Source organism: Prionailurus viverrinus, chromosome C2, assembly GCF_022837055.1.
Source record: "Prionailurus viverrinus isolate Anna chromosome C2, UM_Priviv_1.0, whole genome shotgun sequence".
In the NCBI taxonomy this organism is placed as follows: Eukaryota; Metazoa; Chordata; class Mammalia; order Carnivora; family Felidae; genus Prionailurus; species Prionailurus viverrinus.
Window position 1 is genome coordinate 153,458,133 of NC_062569.1, and position 23,847 is coordinate 153,481,979.

The following is a 23,847-nucleotide window of genomic DNA, read 5'->3' on the forward strand; positions in this document are numbered from 1 at the left end:
TCTGAAAGTAACATATTAATCCTGGGTTGGATTCAGAAAATACAGTTTGTATATTTGATAAACAAATTTGCATCTAAGAATGTAATCAGCCCCCCTCCACTTCCTGCTGTCCTATGAAACATGTACTTCCTGTAGGTCCTGTAGGAAGAACGGCCACTTTAAGTCCCGCGTGTCAGGGGACAGACTTTCGAGCCTTTCGCAGGTAAGCCCCATAACCGCGAAGCGATACCACATGCTTTCAGCTCAAGAAGGGTCATTTTTACATGTGCCACCATAAAGGGGGGAGGGAGGTAGACGAAACAAGATAAACAATTTAAACAGTACAGGTCATTCCTTCCTACCACTCCACTGAATGAGTGCATGCTCCAGTGGGAGGCACCGCACAGGACACCCAAGTGTCCCATTCCTTTGTCCCCTCTGTTCTTACATACATGTCACGGAATGAAAGCTTCATGGAAATGAGTGGGAGCAGGTTGCCAAAAGTCAAAATTTTGCTCCACAATACGACCCAACTCCGCGTTAAAGACGGTGGCTGCGATAGAAGGACGCCAGTCCCCAGGCTGTGTCTCTTCCTCTGAAACTGCTCTGCTGGTTTGCCACAGACTACTCCTGTTCTATTCCACTCCACTCCCCAGCACGCCGACTCACTTTCCAGACCCTCCCTCTTCCCCGCGTACAACTGCCGAATGGACTAATGTTCCTGAAACAATTCATCATGTGATTTCCTTACTCATCAAGAGACCCAACTAGGTCATCCAAACGCTTCTGCAAGGCTTGCCAGTCTGTCTAATATGTGGCTGCTTTTTACCCCCCCTTTGATCCTATTATTTTACATTATAGTAGTAATTACCACACTACCATTGCAAGCTGCCAAAACCACTCATGGCAACCGGGAAGCATTCGCATACCACAGCCTCACTCCCACGATGCTAACAAAGGGTGAGGATCCGCAGTAGTTTATTACCAAAGAGCAAGAACATAAACGGTATAGAATTTACTAGGCCTTCCATGTAAACACACGATTACCATGCCTTTTTTTTTTTTTTTTTAATTTAAAGAAAAACCACCAGAAGTATACTTGGCACACAAAGTATGATATTTGGGGCGCCTGGGTGGCTCAGTCGGTTGAGCGTCCGACTTCGGCTCAGGACACGATCTCACGGTTTGCGAGTTCGAGCCCCGCATCGGGCTCTGCGCTAACAGCTCGGAGCCTGGAGCCTGCTTCGGATTCTGTGTCTCCTTGTCTCTCTGCCCCTCCCAAACTTGTGCTCTGTCTATGTCTCTCAATAAATAAATGTAAAAAAAAAAAAAAAAAAAATTCAAAGTATGGTATTTGTATCCCATTTTTTACGATTTAAAAGATTCAAATTTGCACAGAATATGGCTGCACCATTTGCAAAGAACAGCACTTATCAAACATATTTTAACCATTCCCCGTTTGTTACTTTTGACTCTTCCACTGAATTGTAGGTTTCTTATATGTCAAGGCCAGTCTTCTTCATTCTCTCCTCTGAACCTGGAGTAACTAGCCGTGCTGCCGTGCTACTTGAGTGCTAGACAATTAAAGAACGATGTTCACGTCTTACCAGATAACGTGGAGCCATTTTTCAGAGTGACAGTCCTAAGTCTTCTCATTCTTTCTGACGATCCTGCCGAATCTGAGGAGTCCCCAGAAGTCACGCCCGAAGAGACACTAGCACCTGTCTTACGGCCTGCAGAATAGGCACCCCTACTGGAGGGAGAGTGGGCAGGAGAACCCACCAATTCAGGAATTACTTTTGTCTGAGATTTTAACCGCTTCTGTTTGATATTTCTGGTCAAAGATATGAACAAAGGAAACAAAATTTAATTAAACAGGGAATGCCTGAATAAAAGTGTATTACTACTTAACCTGAGAAAAATTTTATGATCAAAACATTGAAATATTCATTGTTAACATCTTATTCTGACGTGGATTACTATGGATATCCTTACTCTAAGTTTGACATCATTTTGTTCCAAACTGAAGTAACGAACAAATGACCCAAGTTACAGAGTAGAAAATCATACTGAATACCTTAAATTCTTTGGATTAAATGCTAAGAGGAGCCAACATTTATGTAATACACGCATTCATTCATATTACAAATCTGAGTCTCAATAAGAAACAACTTTCTCTCTGGTCTATTTACATATATAGACATATACGTGTAACAGTATATAAGAGGAGAAATCAACAAAATCTAACCAGAAAGAACAGAGGCCAAAAAAAGATCAGAACAAGCTAGTTTTTTCTAAGACCCATCTGTTTACTTCTAAGTAGCAGTTCACTGTGTTTGACCCCTGAGCCATGGATTATCAAGAAAAAGAGTGGAAGTTTAGGACAAGACAGCATTTTGTTTTAAATTACAGATCTGGGTAATATTCATGTTGAGTAATCCTATTTTCCTTTAAAACAAAAAGATAAAAGAGCTTTGTATTTAAGGCACCTGAGCTTAAAGATAACCACAACGTTCTTTAAAGCAGTAATTGTTTATCATAATCAAGAAATTTCAAGTTTTACAGCAAATTGTTAACTTCTAGAAATAAGTCCGAAAAAGACAGATGTCATGTTTTCACTCATATGTGGAATTTGAGAAACTTAACAGAAGACTATAGGGGAAGGGAAGGAAAAATAAGTTACAAACAGAGAGGAGGCAAACCATAAGAGACTCTTAAATACAGAGAACAAACTGAGGGTTGCTGAGGTGGGGAGATGGAGGGAGAGCAGGAAAACGGGAGATGGCATTGAGGAGGGCACTTGTTGGGATGAGCACTGGGTGTTGTATGTAAGTGATGAATCACAGGAACCTACTCCCAAAGCTAAGACCATGCTGTATACACTGTAAGTTAGCTAACTTGACAACAGATTAAAACATAAAAAATAAGAGGCGCCTGGGTGGCTCAGTCAGTCGAGCGTCTGACTTCGGCTCAGATCATGATCTCGGGGTCTTTGAGTTTGAGCCCCGCATCGGGCTCTGTGCTGACAGCTCAGAGCCGGGAGCCTGCTTCGGATTCTGTGTCTCCCTCTCTCTCTGCCCCTCCCCCGCTCATGCTCTGTCTCTCTCTCTCTCTCTCTCTCAAAAATAAACATTAAAAAAAATTTTTTTAATAATAAAAAATAAAATAAAAAGTAAAAACTAAAACAACAAAAAACTCAAAATATTAATTTCTATTAATATCAACTGGAAGGCAGACCAATGAATACAAAAGAAAACAATCACATGCTTATACTCATCATAAACTTCCTTTTAAACAGAAGACAAAATGATAAATATCTCAGGAGTAAAACTGTTCCCTTTTTTTATCCTATGTCCTTCTTTACTGTTAAACTCTTTATTGTTCAAAGAGAAAGAGCTTTTTTTTTTTTAAATAATTAAACAAAAAAATTAAAAACTCCTAAAATAACAGAAAAACCCAAACTGGGGGGACATTTTAGAAAATAAATGACCCATACTCTCCAAAAATGTCAATTAGGAAGACAAAGGTAGAAAATAAAATTCCTGATTAAAACAGACTAAAGAGGAGTGCTTGGGTAGCTCAATCAATTAAGCGACCTACTCTTGATTTCAGCTCAGGTCATGATCCCACGGTTTGTGAGTTCAAGCCCCACTGTCAGGCTCTAGGTTCACAGCACAGAGCCTGCTTGGGATTCTCTTCCTCCCTCTCTCTCTCTGCCCCTCCCCTACTCATGTTGTCAGTCAATCAATCAATATTCAAAAAAAACAAAACAAAAAAACAGAGACACCTGGGTGGCCCAGTTGGTTAAGTGCTTAGCTCTGGATTTAGGCTCAGGTCATGATCTCACAGTTCTTGAGTTTGAGCACAGAGCCTGCCTGAGATTCTCTCTCTCCCCCTTTCTCTCTGTCCCTCCCCCACTTGTGCACATGCAAGCACTCTCTTCTCAAAATAAAGTATAATAATAATGATGATGATGAAACAGACTAAAAAGGAGTGCCTGGCTGGCTCAGTCAGTAGAACATGTGACTTGATCTCAGGGTCATGAGTTTGAGCCCTATGCTGGGCACAGAGATTACTTAAAAACTAAATAAAAATAAAAAATAAGATTGGCTGATGATTAAATGAGCTAATGTTTAAAAAAAAAAAAAAAAAAACCCAAAAACACAGACTAAAGAGACCATGAACTACATGCAACACAAGATCCTCACTTGGGTGTAGATTAGAAAAAAAATTTGTCCTAAGGACATTATTAGGTCAACTGTAGAAATACAATAAGATGTGGTTAGAACCTTATTTTTAGCAAATCCACACCAAATATTTAGGGGTAAAGGAGCAAGGTGTCAGATATATTCTTTTGAATGACTGAGAAGAAAAACACACAACAAAAAGATAAAGCAACAATAAAGCATATGTGACGTACTATGAAAAATTGGTGAGTCCAGGTAAAGTATAAAGGAGTTCTTTGAATTATTCTTCAACTTCTCTGTAATTCTGAAATTATTTCAAAATTAAAAGTTAAAAAAAAAAAAAAAAAGAGGCAGGGAGGACTCACATAGTACCTCGTAACATATGCCCCCAAATTACGGACTGTAAAGCAGCTGAACGGGCCGAACTCATTTCCCTAAGGCTAAGGAGCACGTCTGCCCGGTTCAGTGCAGTTCTGCTGTCCTAAACACTGGGGCAGGGATGCAAGGAGGACTTTGGCAAATCCTCTCACCCAAAACGCAAAGATAAAACTGGCAAAATCATCCAAAACAATCATTTCGCAACCCTGGAAAGTAATCAAAGACCTTTATTAAAAAAGGCCTTTATTAAAAAAGCCTTTATTCTAGAATCTAAGGAAATTCTTAATCTAAGGAAAAACTTTACTGGAGTTTTGGTATTTTAACTCGGGGCTCCTCCCAGTCACACACACCCCAATTCTGTGGCACAGCCCTGAGGACCAGGATGAGGAGGCGGAAGGAGCTGGCCTGACTTGAGAGCTTCACCAAACAGCACTAAACTCACTGCTGGAAATCCAGCCAGGCCGACCACATAGCAGCCCAAGCCTGTGAAACCGGTCAGAGCAACAGAGTTCAGCCACAAAATTTAAAGGAGAGCTACAGAATGAGACAGTCACAGGAGTCTTTGAAAAGCTCCAAAATCATCCTGGGGATGTGGAAGGTTCCACAAATACTCAAGAAAGACTGGGGAGAGCCCTGTTATCCAGTCGTCCCTGGATTACCTTGAGATTCTCATGCCTGGAAAAATATAGGCAGAAAGTGAACTTGGCCTCACTTCACACAAAGGCCTCCTTCAGAAAAGGGTGGAGGGCTTACGTGATGGGTTTAAGCACAAATTCTGACCACTGCACTGTGGCAAGTCAGGGAAGACACCCAGGAACACAGCCCCCCCCCCCCCCCCCACCAATTTTTTTTTTTTTTTTTTTTTTTTTTTTTTTTTTTTTTTTTTAATTTTAAGGGGCACCTGGGTGGCTCAGTTGGTTGAGCATCCGACTCTTGATTTCAGTTCAGGTCATGATCCCAGGGTCTTGGGATCAAGCCCCGTGTCAGGCTCCACACTGAGTGTGGAACCTGCTTAAGATTCTTTGTCTCTCTCTCTCAGAAAAAATAAAATAAAATAAAATTTTAAAAAGCAGATTTCAGTGCCTTACCACTGCGGGAAAGACAAACTACAGAACTGGTCTAAGGTAACTCACTAAACAAAACCAGCAACAAGTATCATCACAGAGGGACAAGAATCAGAGTCTAGAGTTTCTACAATATGTTAACAAACAGCGACAAGAAAACCAGATTACTAAGTTTGTCCCACTTCCAACAAAACAGTACAAGACATACCAAGAATCAAGGAAGTTTGCCCATACACAGGCAAAAATGCACTCAGTGGAAACTGTCTCTGAAAGGACCCAGATGCTGAGCTAAATCCACCATTATAAACACATTTGAAGAACCAAATAAAATCATGTTTACAGAATTAAAGAAAAGCACGAGGACAGAAAATATCAGTAGAGACACAGAAATTACAAAAAACCAACCAGAGATTCTGGAGTTGGAAAGCACAGTAACTGACATAAACATTCACAAGATAGGCCCAACAGCAGACGTGAGCTGGTATGAGCTGGTATAAGAATCAGTGGACTTGGTAGGTCAATAAATTATTATCCCATCTGAAGAACAGAAAGAGAAGGGGGAAAAATGAAGAGAGCCTCAGAGGCCTGTGGGAGACCATCCATCATATCAACATCTGTATAATGGCAGCCCACAAATGAGAGGAAAGGGGCAGAAAAAAATTGAGTAATGGCTGGAAACCACCCAGATTTTATGAAAAACAGTCTTCTACAAAGCTGGAAAAATTCCTACACACATCAAAGTCAGCTGCAAAATGCAGACAGAGAACTGTGAGAGCAGCAAGAGAAAAACCATTCCACATGGACGAGGGAGGGAACCTCAGCGGCACTGAGAGCTGACTTCTCATCAGAAACAACAGAGTTTGGCAGGCAGTGGGAGAGATGCTGGGAGGAAAACAAAACACGGTCAACTAAGAATTCTATGTCCAGCAAAATTAGTCCAAAAGGAAAACTGTCAGAATTAACTACTAGCACATCTGCCTTACAAGAAACACAAAAGGATCTCAAGCTGACAAGAAAGGACACCAGAGGGTAACTCAAACCCACACAAAGAAATAAGAACCACTGGGAAAGGTAATTTACATAGGTAAATATAAATAACAGTGTCAGTGATGTTTTTATTCTTTCCTTAACCGATTTGAAAGAAAACTAGATAAAACAAAGATGTAATCTGACGACAAGAGCACAAAATGGAAGGGAGGGAGCTAAACGAGAACAAGCTTATGAAATTTAAATACTATTGATCTGAAGGAGATGGTTCTGAACGGAGATGCAGAGCACGGTCCCCAAAACATGCATGAAGACACCCATCACGGACACGGTGCTTGTTCAAGACAAGCCTGGACACAGACGACACAGGGCGGACTCCACTTTCGCGCTGCAACACTGTGAGATACCTGGAAACCTGACAGTAACGGAGGCTACACAAAGATGACAGAATACAAATTAATATCAAATTCCTGACAGAGAATAAGCCCTGCATTTTATGTCTTCTTTATAACTAATCCTCAGAAACAATAGGGCACATCGTGCCTAATCGCTATTTCTCTTAACACAATCAAATGCTCGACACCCAAAGTAATCACTTTACTCTCTGCATTATTAAAAAAAAAAAAAGTTCTTATGTAAATACATAAATGATACTTTAATCCTTAGTAAAATTTTAAAAATCTGGGGCGCCTGGGTGGCGCAGTTGGTTAAGCGTCCGACTTCAGCCAGGTCACGATCTCGCGGTCCGTGAGTTCGAGCCCCGCGTCGGGCTCTGGGCTGATGGCTTGGAGCCTGTTTCTGATTCTGTGTCTCCCTCTCTCTCTGCCCCTCCCCCGTTCATGCTCTGTCTCTCTCTGTCCCAAAAATAAATAAACGTGGAAAAAAATTAAAAAAAAAAAAAAAATCTGTAATTTTCCTTAAATGCTTAAAAATTTACCTAATTACAAATTACACAATAGCTCTATATGCACACAGTATTTTCAAGCCATTAAAAAAAAAAAACAACTTTCGGAATATACTATACTCCTAATCATTGTAGAATAATAAAATTAAAGAAGTATCACAACCTGAAACTTTTTAAATTGCATACAAAACCTGAAATAAGCAATCACCTGATACTTCTGTTGGCCTGACTGACACGGTTACAATTTTGCCGTCTCTTGAACCTCTGGCTTCTTCGAAGTTTTTCATTGAATTTTTGACCAATTTTAAAATCAGAGGAGATTTTCTTCATTTTTTCTTCAAATAAGGCAGACAATCTCAAGGTCATACTGTAAATCTGCAAGAATATGAAAGCAAAACTAGAACTACAAAATATCTTGAAAAATACTTTCACAAAAAAGAGTATAATTGCAACCTATTACATCACTGTTATAGACAATAGCTGTTACTTATTTCATCCATCCCACCCTTCCTTCAATGACATCTGCCAGAAACACGCAGTACCAAACATATAACTCTCAGATGAAAAGAAAGTATTAAAGCAATTGTCTAGAATCCAGGACTGACTACAGTCTATAGGTCAATGGTTCTCAACCAGCTGTTCTCATTTTCACATTTACATATACAAATCCTAAAGATGTCCCCTTCTCCTAGTTAGATGTGGAGCTGGCTAGTTTTAGGATTGCTGTCTAGGCAGCAAGAGAGCAGTGTGTCCTTGGGGCAAGGAGACAAAGACACCTTCACCCCAGTCTCCAACTTGCAATCTGACCTCCTGTAAGGCCACTTAGATCTTAAGCATGGATTCCAGACCAAAGCCTATCTTGCCACAGGAGAAGAAAACAGGCCCCAGAACTGTAACAGATATGAAAGATGGTGTTTTAACAGCTTTGATAATTAAATAATACCAAATCTGTCAAAGAACCGCAACATGATATTCAGTGCTCCTATAAATAACTTTGGTACAGCTATGTATTTACAGGAAGTGCTCTTTACTCATTCACAATCATTCCTGAAAAGGAAGTATCAAAGTCTAACGTTCAATCATTCTGATGCACCAGGCAGCGGGGTGGAGAGACTTTAACATTAGAGAATCTTCAGAAAAAAGTGTGTAAGGAGCGCCTGGGTGGCTGAGTCAGTTAAGCATCCAACTTGATTTTGGCTCAGTTTATGAGCTCCCCATTCATGAACTTGATCCCTGCATCCAGCTCTGCACTGACACTGCAGGGCCTGCTTGGGAGTCTCTCTCTCAAAATAAATAAATAAACATTTAAAAAAATGTATTTTTTTAGGTATGTGAGCTATAGCAATTTCTTATACGCTTTATAAATATGTATGCACACACACATATATATACACAATACATGTGAAATTCAAAATGCCACTTCATCTGAAACGATCATTGACATTTCCAGTATTTTGTGTATACCTTACTCTTTCCCTTCAAATGTGAATTCTAACATTAGTCACCAATTTTAACAAGTGGCTTTATTTCCTTAATCATATTAAGTTTGAAATCTGATTCTCTTAAGAATCACTTTCATATTATTTTATGTCTTCTCGTTGGGTTTTATATAAAATTCAGTTAATACACTTGAGTTGAACATAAACATTGAACAAAAATGTGTGCTAAAATTATTAGCTATTCAAAATGAAAAAAGGCATGTATGAAAAAACCCCACAGTTAACATCATACACAATGGTGAAATATGGAAAATCTTCCCCCTGCGATCAGGAAAGAGACAAGGTTGCCTGCTTCCACCACTGCTATTCAATACTGTACTTTAAATCCTAGCCAGAACACTTAGACAAAAAAAAAAAAAAAAAAAAAAAAGACCAAAAGACCAAAAGACCGAAAGACAGAAAGAAAGAATATGAAGACAAAGCAAGAAAGATCATTCAGATTGTGAAGTTAGAAGTGAAACTACCGCCATTAGCAGATGGCGTGATCCATATTCATGGCAGCATTATTCATAAGAGCCAAAAAACAGAAACAATTCTCCATCATGACATGAATGGATAAACAAAATATTATATACCCATACAATGCAATATCATTCAGGCATAAAAAGGAATAAAGTTCTCATGCATGTTATAACACGGATGCACCTTTCAGAAATTCTGCTAAGTGAAAGGAGCCAGACACGAAAGGAGCCAGACACAAAAGGGCAAATGTTGTATGATCCCATGTATGAAATATCTAGAACAGACAAATGCATCCAGACAAAGTAGATGAGACATTTACCAAGGGCTAAGCGGGGAGTGAATGCAGAGTTACTCCTTCATGTTAGAGTTTCTGTTTGGGGTGATGAAAGAGTTTTAGGAAAATCAGTGATCGTTGAACATTGTGAATGTAATTAATGTCAATGAATCATACCCTTAAAAATGGTTAAAATAATAAAGCTTATGTTACATATATTTAACCGCAATTTTGAAACTCTGATAATATATAAAAATCCAATAAGTTGTACAGTTGATGATATATCTATCCTCAAATAGTATTTTACATAAAAGGCGAGGGAAAGCATGAATGAAATTTCTCTCTGGGAAGAAAGTCTCAATAACAGTGAATACGGACAATAGCATCAACTTGGAAAAATGTTGGACCGGATGCTAAACTGATTTAAAGTGATGTGAAATCTGCACATTGAATCCAAGGAAGCAGTTCTCAGATTGAGAAATAATTAACACAGGAGAGTCTGGGGATAATAAAGAGAAAGTGAAATTAAGGCAAAATGGTTACTTAGCAGCGATAGTTGCTGATCATAGACAAAGTGCTATAATATTAAGCAAGTGCTTTCTTTAGAGTCTTCTCAAATCATCCCTCTTTGTTAAACTACCAGCACACTGGCTACAAGGGTTTGTGATTATTCGTGAGAATTCACTGAGAGACTTATGTACACTTTTGTCTGTTCACTGTGCTTCAACAAGTTATGAGAAGTTATCCAACATGTAACATTTTAACACAACTTTAGGGGTGTACTCTCCACCTGTGTTCTCCAATAATCAGATGGCTCATGTGTCTCCTCTTTGGGTTGGAAATATTACTATGCTCTCAGGAGTCTTACCCCCACTTCTGATTTTCCTTTTCTTCCTTTTAATTATCTTCCAGAATCTATCATTAAATTTCAAATCCACTCTTCAAGATTCCTACATGTATAAAAACAGATTTTTCCCATCCTATGTATCAAGTTCAAATTTGTTCATTTCTCATTGGTGGCCTCATTGCCTCCAATTCCCATTTGTTTCCACGACATTAGGAAAGGTAAGCATTAACTGTGGTGAGGGGAGAGAGACAGAGCTCTACCTTACCCGTGTTCTCGGCCTCCTCACTCATCCTTAATGTTCCAACACGTACCAGCAAATGGAAAATGATCATCAACACAGACCACGCACTTTTTTCATTGAGAACCACTTTTAAAATTACCTTTGATCTTTTGTTTGGTGTATATGCTTTTGCATTGCTAAATATCAACCGGATGTCTTTGCAAAATTCCAAAGGGCTGTCATAATTTCCTGCTTCTAAAGTTTCCCTTACTGTTCCAAAATCCATTGGAGTATCTATAATATCTCGGTAGTCCTAGGTTTTAAAAACAAGAATTAGTTCAAAGATTTGATTCCTACTTTTAGAAATGTTACGAGCATCAGATCTCCAAAACATTCAAAATGAGAGAAAAGAAAAAGGTTAGAAGGACCTTAAGAATCATCAATAATTTTTAAAAAAGAGGCTCAGACATACAGAAAAAATAAGAAATATACCAAAATGATATATCTGGTAGGATATTAAATGGTTTTCATTTTCTTCTTTATACTCTTAATGTAATTTCTAAGCTTTTACAGTAAATCTGTGCTTTGTAATCTTTTCTTTAAAGGTCATTTTCCATTCTCATATTTGGGGAATGAATACAGAGCTTTTATCCAATTTATAGTTTTCCTGGGGCTGAGCCTACTAAGAAAACAGACAAACATGTAGGATCCTCCCATTAAGATGTAGCAGTGATTAAGTCTTAGCTAAAGTTACGAGGGGTCTAGAAAAGTCAAGAAAAACTGTGTAATACAAATCTTCCACAGCTGCCTTAGTGGTGAGAGACAAAGTTAACATGAAGCTCAGACATCTTACTCGTTAAAGTTTAATTTAAACACCTCCACCCCAATCTCTATACAAAACGAGAAGGCCCAAACATTCAAACAATGGCAAAACTTACTGGATATTCAACCAAATCAACAGGTTGTCTAAATGGTTCAGAATCTTCACACTGAAAAATTAAGTTCACCAGTTCCTTACACTGTTTCTTCCAGTTATTTTCAACATAGTTGGTGGCTTTGATGCTCGTTTTTTTCCAATCACGGACCTAAAAATACATTCACAATATTATAAGCTTTTTCAGTCTTGGAAATGTCACACTGCGGTCTGGTATAGTACGGTGGTAAAAATGCACATGAGCTGTGGCCTTGTGTGCTATAACAATGTGGCTACTTTTATTTTCTATCTACTTAGAAGAAATCCACTTTTCTGTAAAGGTCAGTGACGTCACATCCATTACTCTGAAAGCATTTTTCATTCTACCACTTATCTCCCAAGTTTAGAACACGTTTTCACAGAAAGTGAAGACTCACATTAGACGAAGTGGTAGGCTAAGGAATGGCCCCAAAGATACCTGCATCCTAATTTAAGAACTTATGGCTGTCACTATCCATGGCAGATCTGACCACCGGTTTGAATCCTGAGATGGGAAGACTGTCCTGGATTATCAAGATGGGCCCAATGTGATCACAAAGGTGATTTAAAAAAAAAATTTTTTTTAAGTTTATTTGAGAGACAGAGACAGGACAAGAAGCTTCGGAAGGGGCAGAGAGAGAGGGAGAGAGAGAAGCCCAAGCAGGCTCCGCACTGTCAGCACAGAGCCCAATGTGGGGCTCAAACCCATGAAGCCACAAGAACATGACCTAAGCCAAAACCAAGAGTCAGACGCTTAAACTGACTGAACCACCCAGGCGCCCCACAAAGGTCCTTTTGAAAGTCAGAGACTTCGAGACTTCAAGCTGCTGGCTTGAAGATAAAAGATAAGGGGACAAGAGCCTCTAGAAGCTAAAAAATAACAAGGAGAAGGTTTCTACCCTAGGGCTTCCAGAAAGGAACACAGCTATGCCACCACCCTGATTTTAGCTCCATTGAGACCCATGTCTGACTTCTAATCTACAGACCTAGAAGACCTTATTATTATTTTTTTTTTTTATTGTTTAAGCCACTAGATTTGTGATTTGCTATGGCGGCCACAGCAAACAAATGCTATACAGATACTAAACACCTGGGATTTTGTTTAAAAATGAAATTATTTTCCCCCCAAAATAAGAAATTACACGAAAATGACAATCAGATGACAATTCTTCAAGTGTAACTTCTCAGTGTTATTTGGGGCAAGCATATTAGGAAAATTAGTATGATAAAAAGCTTAAATTTAAGCAGTATTTGGACAAAATTTAAAATGTTAAGCATTTTAGGGGCGCCTGGCTGGCTCACTCAGTTGACAGTCTGACTTCGGCTCAGGTTGTGACCTTACAGTTCATGAGTTTGAACCTGACATTGGACTCTGCTGGCAGCACAGCTTCAGCTCCTCTGTCTCCCTTTCTCGCTGCCCCTCCCCTGCTCATGCTCTCTCTCAAAAATAAACATTAAAAAAAACCTTAAAAATAAAATGTTAAGCATTTTTAAATTAATAACCTTTCCTTAGGGGTGCCTCAGTGACTCAGTCTGTTTAAATGTCCGATTCTTGGTTTTGGCTCAAGTCATGATCTCACGGTTTGTGGGTTCAAAGCTCCATGTCATGCTCTGCGTTGACAGTGCGGAGCCTGCTTGGGAGTGTCTGTCTTTCTTTCTTTCTTTCTTTCTTTCTTTCTTTCTTTCTCTCTCTCTCTCTCTCTCTCTCTCTCTCTCTCTCTCTCTGCCCCTCCCCCACTTACACTGTCTCTGTCTCTCAAAATAAACATTTAAAAAAATTTAATAACCTTTCCTTTAATTAATATATTACATTATAACCACAAGAGCTGCTGGTGACGCCACAATTCAAACTTAGTATCTAAAACTTACAACCAAACCCAGTATCTAAAAACTCATTATATCCATACGTCATTCTCCTTAACTCCATCTTCCCAACAGGTGTCATTTAAAAAAAAGGGTTAGGGGCGCCTGGGTGGCGCAGTCAGTTGAGCGTCCAACTTTAGCCAGGTCACGATCTCGAGGTCCGTGAGTTCGAGCCCCGCGTCAGGCTCTGGGCTGACGGCTCAGAGCCTGGAGCCTGTTTCCGATTCTGTGTCTCCCTCTCTCTCTGCCCCTCCCCCGTTCATGCTCTGTCTCTCTCTGTCCCAAAAATAAATAAAAACATTGAAAAAAAAAAAATTTTTTTTAAATAAATAAATAAAAAAAAATAAAAAAAAGGGTTATTCACCAAACCCTAGTGAACATTCCCCTACAAGGGCTCCTCCTCTACCAGCCTTCCCACTGCATACAAGCACAATCCCTGACGAGGCTCCGCCTTACACTCTAGTTCTTGCAACAGGTTCCTCACTTCCTTTAGTACCGATTCTGTTACCCTTCAAAATCTCTGCATCTATTATGGTGGTGAAATTGAGTCCCTCCTTTAAATTTAAATGAAATCCTTGGTTTTCAAGATCACCATCATCCACTCCCAACGTCACAGCCAGACACGGCCCCCTTGCTCACCCCAACACTCAGTCCCTACACTGGGCAGGCCAGTGCTCTACCACTAGCCTAGTGGCATGCTACATGTGCCTACTTCGTGACATGGGTCCCAAATGCTCCTTATTTTGTGCACGTCCTCTTTCTCCTCCAGCTCATTCTGAAAACAAAGTTCAAGTCCCAACTCTTCCACTAAACCTTCCCTGACTACCCGCCTCTCAGTGATTTTCCATTTCTTTTAACAAATGCTCAATACCCATATCAAGGTAACTTTTCAGAGTAACACCTGAAATCTGAGGCTGCTTTCAAAATACAGAATAAGCAAACAACAAAGGTCAGTCGAACAGATTAACTTACTCTCCTTCTTCCAGAAGATGTTTTAGGAAGATCACTATCATCCTACGAACAAAAATCAGAGCACCGTAAGTGTTAATATTCTCATCCGAAACGTAATAACCTAAAAGCGTATCAAACACATTAGGTCTTACAAGGATTTTAACTTGTTCACAAAAATCTCAAAAGGCAGACCCTATCAGGTCTTTGTGGCACCCAGACTCCCATAAACCAACCATTCTTAATAACGCTCTACACTCCCTAGGAAAACTAATTCCTATAGATAGCTATAAAAAGGTGCTTTGTGCAGGACCTAAATAGGACATGCATCAGCAACTTCCAATGTGTGTTTCATCTCTATCCATAAAACCCAAGAAACCATTTCCTACTGTTCTGAATTTCATACTCCACACATTTTCTTATTCCCTAAATCAAATATTTGCATGGGGCGCCTGGGTGGCGCAGTCGGTTAAGCGTCCGACTTCAGCCAGGTCACGATCTCACGGTCCGTGAGTTTGAGCCCCGCGTCGGGCTCTGGGCTGATGGCTCAGAGCCTGGAGCCTATTTCCGATTCTGTGTCTCCCTCTCTCTCTGCCCCTCCCCCGTTCATGCTCTGTCTCTCTCTGTCCCAAAAATAAAATAAAACATTGAAAAAAAAAATATTTGCATGGCCATTTTTATTCCGATAGAAATTACCAAGAGAATCAGTGAATCGCAATAGGGGTCTGTGTAGAAATTGACACTATACAGAACTCTTGTAACTTCCTGCTCGATTCTGTATGAAGTGAAATTACCCAGCATCACTGATATTTGCCTTGAACTTTGATACCACCTTGAGTGAATAACTTGTGGGTACTGTGAGCATGGTCAAGTTCGTTAATTTGTAATTACAATTAAATCCAACTCTTAGAAATTGCAAAAGTAGAGGACACATTCCTCAGCTATGTTATTCACGCAGACATATGCTATTTATTTGGTATCAATTATTGGTTAAAACAAACTGAATATCTGGATAATTAAAAATATATTTTTATCAAACGGGAACCCTCTTGCACTGTTGGTGGGAATGCAAACTGGTGCAGCCACTCTGGAAAACGGTGTGGAGGTTCCTCAAAAAATTAAAAATAGACCTACCCTATGACCCAGCAGTAGCACTGCTAGAAATGTACCCAAGGGATACAGGAGGGCTGATGCATAGAGGCACTTGGACCCCAAGGTTTATAGCAGCACTCTCAACAATAGCCAAATTATGGAAAGAGCCTAAATGTCCATCAACTGATGAATGGATAAAGAAATTGTGGTTTATGTACACAATGGAGTACTACGTGGCAATGAGAAAGAATGAAATATGGCCCTTTGTAGCAACATGGATGGAACTGGAGAGTGTGATGCTAAGTGAAATAAGCCATACAGAGAAAGACAGATACCATATGTTTTCACTCTTATGTGGATCCTGAGAAACTTAACAGAAACCCATGGGGGAGGGGAAGGGAAAAAAAAAGAAAAAAAAGAGGTTAGAGTGGGAGAGAGCCAAAGCATAAGAGACTCTTAAAAACTGAGAACAGGGGCGCCTGGGTGGCGCAGTCGGTTAAGCATCCGACTTCAGCCAGGTCACGATCTCACGGTCCGTGAGTTCCAGCCCCGTGTCAGGCTCTGGGCTGATGGCTCAGAGCCTGGAGCCTGTTTCCGATTCTGTGTCTCCCTCTCTCTCTGCCCCTCCCCCGTTCATGCTCTGTCTCTCTCTGTCCCAAAAATAAATAAACGTTGAAAAAAAAAAAATTAAAAAAAAAAAAACAAACTGAGAACTGAGGGTTGATGGGGGGGCGGGGGGGGGAGGTGATGGGTATTGAGGAGGGCACCTTTTGGGATGAGCACTGGGTGTTGTATGGAAACCAATTTGACAATAAATTTCATATATTGAAAAAAACAAAAAATATATATATTTTTATCAAAATAGTTTCATAGTTCATTGGAATATAGCAAGAATTGTTATTTTTCTACTTCGCTCAATATTTTTAAATCACCATTTGAAACGAACAGAAATCATTATAAAATTGACAAACTTCATTACCAAATCCTCGGCATTTTGCTCATCATTTTCGGAAGTGTTAGAAAGTTCTGAGATATGTGTACAGTCTTGATTCCTAAAAAGCAATTTTTCACATGTTTAAGAGTATGCAGTTGTCATGTCTGATGTCAAAGATTCAAACTACAGGTTAAGATATAAACAGTTCCCCAATTATGCATACCTAATTTCAAGCAAAGGAATATCCAGTTTTTTAATCTACCCTCTGCGGAAACAACTGACCATCTTAGAATATGGAAAGTAAGTTTTTGTTTCCCCAGCTAAGTATGTATAAAAATTAAGCTGGCAATCCAGAAATAATAATCCAATTATGGCCTCAACTGGATGAATGTGAAGATGAGTGTTCCTACACATCACTAGGCATATTCGTACAGTAAGTACCAGGAACATGGATTGACTCGAGACAATATAGAGGGGAGAAGCAGAAATTAAAGCAAATTAGATCTTAACTTCCCTGTACACACAGAAGAAAGAATGCTGAAGTAGGACTATCTAGGCATGAAGAAGATGAAAATGGGTATGTGATTTTCCTGAAGTAGAAAAAAATGAAAGTCCTGGGGAAGAGGAAACAAGTCCAGGTCATCCAGGCAAGAAGTGGATTCAACCCAGCAAAGCAAGATAGGCCAGAACCAGTTACTTCCCAGTTTGTAGCCACATAGTAAAAATGATGGCACAGTTTATAAATTATCTTCTCTAATACATAATCCTTTCAAACAATTTTTATGGCTATGGTAAAAAGGCATTAAGATCACACAGCACAATTCATTAATTTCAACGGAAACAGGCTGAGCAATTTGTCCAAAGTGACAGACAACGTTCATCAGAACAGATGATGTTAAAACTCAGATCCCACTTTCCATCCTCCTCCTAAATGATCTCCCACTGCAAGCAAGCGTGTGCAGCCATTAGTGTTAACACCAAGGGTAATTTCTTCATGTTTCATGAGGACACCACAGTCATGAAAAATGACTAAGGGAAACCCGGTGAGGGGTATACATAGGGCAACTTCTGTAGTATAAAATTATTTCAATTTTAATTTTTTTTTTTTTTTCAACGTTTATTTATTTTTGGGACAGAGAGAGACAGAGCATGAACGGGCGAGGGGCAGAGAGAGAGAGGGAGACACAGAATCGGAAACAGGCTCCAGGCTCTGAGCCATCAGCCCAGAGCCCGACGCGGGGCTCGAACTCACGGAGTGCGAGATCGTGACCTGGCTGAAGTCGGACGCTTAACCGACTGCGCCACCCAGGCGCCCCAAATTATTTCAATTTTAAAAAGCAGAGGGGCGCCTGGGTGGCGCAGTCGGTTAAGCGTCCGACTTCAGCCAGGTCACGATCTCGCGGTCCGTGAGTTCGAGCCCCGCGTCAGGCTCTGGGCTGATGGCTCAGAGCCTGGAGCCTGTTTCCGATTCTGTGTCTCCCTCTCTCTCTCTGCCCCTCCCCCGTTCATGCTCTGTCTCTCTGTGTCCCAAAAATAAATAAAAACGTTGAAAAAAAAAATTTAAAAAAATAAATAAATAAAATAAAAAGCAGAAAACATTGGATTGTTCTATTTTTCATGCCTTTACTAAAAGTAATCATCACAATAAATATGTACAGAAATGTTATTTAACATAGCATATTAATAAAAGGGTGTAATTCAGAGAGCAAAAATTAAGAACTAGATGGCTGCAAGAGGTACAGCTATGCAAAGCCACTTTCCACATCTATAATAGGAGATAACTTACTTGATAAATTTTAAAAGTTGGTCAGTTATCTTCTTAGCTGATCTTGCAATTACACTTTCAGGCTCATTAAATGTCCTGGCATTATGTTCTATGTATCTGACTTCCCAAACTAATGCAGATAGCCTCCTTCAAAACAAAAAAGTAGGCAATTTAGAGCTCAGAAAACAAAAACACAGAAACCAGGTTGTTAAAAAAAAAAAAAAATCCCAGCACGTTAAGCCAGCATGTATTAATATATTAAATCCTAAGTGCAAAGTTACAATGAATAACCTTCTAATGCTCTCAACCTGATCATAACCATAAGCAATTATACTGGAAGCTAAACCACAGAGAATACAATTAAAGACCAAAAATCTTAACAGTTCACTTCATCACATCCAGAGCAGCCTGGAGCAACCCTCCCTTGCACAGTGTCTACAGGCACAACGGAAGCTACTGAGACTCAAAGAAGAAAAGGTGTTAAATATCATCAATCCTAAGAGAGTAACCTGGCAAAGTGGTTTCTGAACAAATGCACATTCCCATGTCTGGCTACAGAGATAAAGTACACCATCAATGTAAGAAGTCAGTTTTTTGAAATGGTAATTTCTCAAAGTAGATGAATTGTAACAAATAAAATACTATCAATTACTTAAAATTTAAAAAAATCACTGAGAATCAGGGCACGTGGGTAGCTCAGTCGGTAAAGCTCAGGACTTCCGCTCAGGGCATGATCTCACAGTTCATGAGTTCGAGCCCATCGGGCTCTGTGCTGACAGCTCGGAGCCTGGAGCCTGTGTCTCCCTGGATTCTATGTCTCCTTCTCTCTCAGCCCCTTCCCCACAAGCTCTCTGTCTCTCTCTCTGTCTCTCTCTCTCTCTCTCACTCAGAAATAAATAAGCAATAAATAAATAAATAAGTAAATAAATTTTTTTTAAAAAATTTAAAAATCACTGAGAATAGGAAATTTTATAGTTATCAGTGCTCTAGAAGCCAAAGATAAAAAGCTGATGACTCTGGGGAATCAATCTTTCAAAGGCCAATTTTTAAAATTCCACTTTATTTTTAAAATCAAGCTGCTAAATAGGAATAACATGCAAATAAATGATGTCTAACTACTTAACATAATTTGTAACAAGCACGTGGAATTTTTTTTATTTTATTTTATTTTTTTTAATTTTTTGTAACGTTTATTTTTGAGACAGAGAGAGACAGAGCATGAACAGGGGAGGGGCTGAGAGAGAGGGAGACACAGAATCTGAAGTAGGCTCCAGGCTCTGAGCCATCAGCCCAGAGCCTGACGCGGGGCTCGAACTCACGGACTGCGAGATCATGACCTGAGCTGAAGTTGGACGCTTAACCGACTGAGCCACCCAGGCGCCCCACGTGGAATTTTTTTTAATCCGACACCTCTCCAACATCGAACAGTGTCTTACCACAGAAGACCACAAGATCACTATAATGAAAGAGAGTGAAACAGAAAACAGCGTGCATCAGCCCCCACTCCACCACTGTCACGATCAACCACCACTTCCATTCACTCCACTCAGGATGACCAAACACCTTTTCAAACTATTGTGAAAGGAGTTTTCTACTAACCTGTAGAATCGATTAACGAGCCTCATTCGAATCGTGTAGAGGTCGGTTGGATAAGCTACTACGGTGCAATACTTCGGGTACGTACAGAGATCAACTGGCCCTGCGAAAGCCGCTGCTATGTCTGTGAAGGCAGACACAAAACATTTTCATCGATAAATTGATTACCCACAGGAGATTATTTCTCTGCAAATTCCTCAAAAATAGAGCCACGTTTAACAATGCAGGCCCAAACAAAAAGGAGCAAGTAGAAACTGTAGTGAAGAATGCCACCAAAGTTTGCTGCGCTTTTAAAATACTTTTGTGGAGGGGCGCCTGGGTGGCTCGGTCGATTGAGTGGCTGACTTCGGCTCAGGTCGTGATCTCATGGTCCCTGGGTTCAAGACCCACGTCAGGCTCTGTGCTGACCACTCAGAGCCTGGAGACTGGAGCCTGCTTCAGATTCTATGTCTCCCTCTCTCTCTGCTCCTCCCCCACTCCTACTCTCTGTCTCTCAAAATTAAATAAACATTAAAAAAAAAAAAATACCTTTGAGGAAAGGAAAACTTGAACATGAAACATTCCACACTAAAAACTTACCAAGATTCAAAAGTTGGTCTATACCACTAATAATTCGTTCACATTCTTCATCTCTCGATTTCTGGCCCCATTCACCATCTTGAGGTTTGTAGAGTAATTTCTCTAGCTCATCGGAAGTGACAGAAATACTAGCTCCTAACTCTTCAGGTGGGTCAACTATAAATTCCATTCCAAAGAACAAGAAAGAAAAATAATTAACCAAATATATATTATACTTAAGTTGTCAAAACTCCTAAACCAGACACTACAAAGGAAAAAGCACTGGTTTTATAGTGGAGAAACCTGGGACACCACCTAAGTCACATGATGAAAGTTAACACCCCCATTAATAGGACAAATGGACATCATGTGCCTCATGATATGATGCACTGAGGACCATATACCACATCTCTAACACTAGCACCAGAAATGCAAACCCTGGATAATGAGTAAATATGAAACAAGCCCAAACGGAGAGAAATGCTACAAAACGACTAGCCAGGATTATGTAAGAAATGATAATGGGCTATTAAAATGCAGTCAGCATCAAACTTGAAGCCTAGGATAAGAATTAATCAGCCCGATTCATATTAATTCTGTGGGGGGTTAGTAAATCTCACAGTTACTGAAAACAGGTAAAATATTTTCATTATTTAAAAATGATATACCATGGGGCTCCTGGGTAACTCAGTCAGTTAAATATCCGACTCTTGATTTCGAATCAGATCATGATCTCATGGTTCATGAGTCTGAGTTCTGCATCAGGTTCTGCGCTCACAGCGTGGAGCCTGCTTGGGATTCTCTCCCTCTCTCTGGCCCTCCCTCTCCCTCTGTCTCTCAAAAATAAATGTTTAAAAAAAATTTTTTTTAATAGTTTCTGCTAAAACTTAAAAAAAAAAAATCATATACCATTATCAGGAATTGGTTCCATGTCCCATGGGCTAAGTTTTTCAATTTCAGTATTGTCCCACCTATTAAAAAACCAAAAGTCCAGTTAGCCTCTCATAAAAACAACTTGTGGCTAATAACTAGGTATCCACAAAAGAGTAAACAAAAATAAAATGTGAAAACCTTATTGTAGCAATGAAAGTTTAAATATTAACCGTAAGATTTTTTTTAGGAGAATACATTATGAGAAAAAGAAAGCATTAAAAATGTTCAAAGACAAAGTCAGAAGTCCTGTGTGGCTTGTACCCAGGGTAGGTGGAAAAAACTCAACAACCCTGTGAAGCCTTGAATGCCACACTTCAAAATGTGACTTTATTCCACAGCCGATGGAAAAGCAGCAACGATTTCCTTGAACAGGGGAAATGACGTAATATGTGCTCCTCAACTAGGAACTATTAGGAGGCTACAGAAATGGGACCAGGGAGGCAAGGAGAACCTGGTGAACGGGAAGCAGCCAGGGCGTGCGAGAGACACTGCATGGGGATGACAGACAGGACTCAATGACAGACTAAATCATGGTCTTTCACCTGAAACATATTATTCATAAAACCACCCACCACAATGAACGAATGTCTGTAGAGAATTCATTTCAACTGCATACAGACCTAACGATGTAGCACTGGAAATGACTATCAGGGTACTGCGGCTGATATGGCTCTTGACTTAGCACTGTTCCAAACCACCAAGCATCATCAATGATAGAACGGAACCTATCACCTATAAAAGATGACCAAGTCTGAGACACATTTTTAATTTATAAAATACCATGATACAGATAAAAAAAGAAATTACTTTTTTTATCTTAAAATCAGCCATCCTTCCCCACTTTCCAGCAATCTTCAGCAATAAATGTAAAAAGATACAATGTCACACCGAGTAATTTACTGACGGTGTATAACCATACAGTGAAATAGACTAACATGCTTCTGACTGGATTCTGTTGTTTACTGGATCCAAACATTTCCCCAAAATAGGTTCGACCACATTTTACAACATGGAACAAAGAACAAAGCTTAACAAAACTCAATAATCTTCTACAACGATGTATATGATCAAAATATACTTGCTTAATAAGTATATTAAATACCTCTGAAACATGTACTTCCTGAATAAAACATATTATAAAAGTATGACTAGAATCCATGATTATTCTAAAGCTCTCCCTATATAAATATTTCCACATAAAACAGAATTTTAATTCTTAAGACTTCACATTAAAAATCAGTTCTAGATATACCCTAGGATATGCTTACATACTTTATTACTTAAAAGAATTAGGGGCGCCTGGGTGGCTCAGTCAGTTAAGCGTCCAACGTCGGCTCAGGTCATGATCTCACAGTTTGTGAGTTCAAGCCCCTCATGGGGCTCTGTGCTGACAGCTCAGAGCCTGGAGACTGCTTTGGATTCTGTGTCTCCCTCTCTCTCTGACCCTCCTCTGCTCGCTCTCACTCTCTCTCTCTCTCAAAAATAAAATAAACATTAAAAAAATTTTTTAATAAAAAAAAGAATTAAACACCCACATATCCCTTTATCTCAGGAGGATATGTAGAAGCAGGAAGTAGATCTTAGGAGGGCTCCATCCACAAACCAAAGTAACTGTACAGAATACTCCAACTGACTCCAGTAGTCGTCTGTGTACCCTACAACGGCATCCCTTCTAGAGGAACACATTGTAGGTGAGCTCGATTTCATGTTACAAAAGGAACAGACTGCTGTCATAACCCCACCTCTTCCCTTCCATCCATTCCACCTTTCTCAAAACAAAACCAGTAACAAAAAAAGTTGCTTAGCCACCACTAACAATTCCTTGGTAGATTAGCAATTCTGCTTTCAAGGAAGGTTTGACAGAAATGGTATCCATCAAAATTAAAGCTGTATTTCACTCCTCAGAAAGAGAATATTTACGTAATAAAATACCCACAAAGAGTACTAACAAAGTATGCTTCCACGGAATTCTCTAAAACTGAAAACAACAGCAGTATCACTACTGGAGCTGCATGTTTTGAGGTTCTTAAAATATTTTTAAATTCACATAAACATGACTTTTATGTACATTTTATATTTTTCAAAGTCACTAGAAACCCAGGACGCCTGGGTGCTCAGTCAGACTCTTGATTTCAGCTCAGGTCATGATCCCAGGGCTGCGGGATCGAGCCCCACGTCCGGCTCCGTGCTGAGCGTGGAACCTGCTTAAGATTCTTCCTCTATCTCTGCTCCTCTCCCACTTGCTCTCTCTCTCTCAAAACAAATAGATAAACTTAAAAAAAAAAAAAAGCCAGTTTTTGATACCAAGAACCAACTTTATAATACTTTCCTTCCCTATTTATCTAAAACTAGAAGAGGAACACCTGGGTGGGACACTTGATCTCGGCTCAGGTCGTGATCCCGCA

At 39.7% G+C, this 23,847-nt stretch overlaps 1 protein-coding gene across 1 annotated transcript in view; it reads right to left on the reverse strand.

The window, feature by feature from the left end:
* Positions 1-23,847, reverse strand: part of BRWD1 (bromodomain and WD repeat domain containing 1) — a 131,173-nt gene that overhangs the window by 16,759 nt on the left and 90,567 nt on the right. The window contains exons 28-38 of the mRNA XM_047874501.1: positions 22,063-22,174; positions 21,419-21,480; positions 20,531-20,686; positions 19,955-20,075; positions 18,377-18,502; positions 16,636-16,708; positions 14,589-14,630; positions 11,740-11,886; positions 10,962-11,114; positions 7,708-7,874; positions 1,587-1,813 (exon numbers count right to left, since the gene is read on the reverse strand). Of these exons, the coding sequence (XP_047730457.1) occupies positions 1,587-1,813; positions 7,708-7,874; positions 10,962-11,114; positions 11,740-11,886; positions 14,589-14,630; positions 16,636-16,708; positions 18,377-18,502; positions 19,955-20,075; positions 20,531-20,686; positions 21,419-21,480; positions 22,063-22,174 (1,386 nt within the window). The remainder of the gene's footprint in view (positions 1-1,586; positions 1,814-7,707; positions 7,875-10,961; positions 11,115-11,739; positions 11,887-14,588; positions 14,631-16,635; positions 16,709-18,376; positions 18,503-19,954; positions 20,076-20,530; positions 20,687-21,418; positions 21,481-22,062; positions 22,175-23,847) is intronic.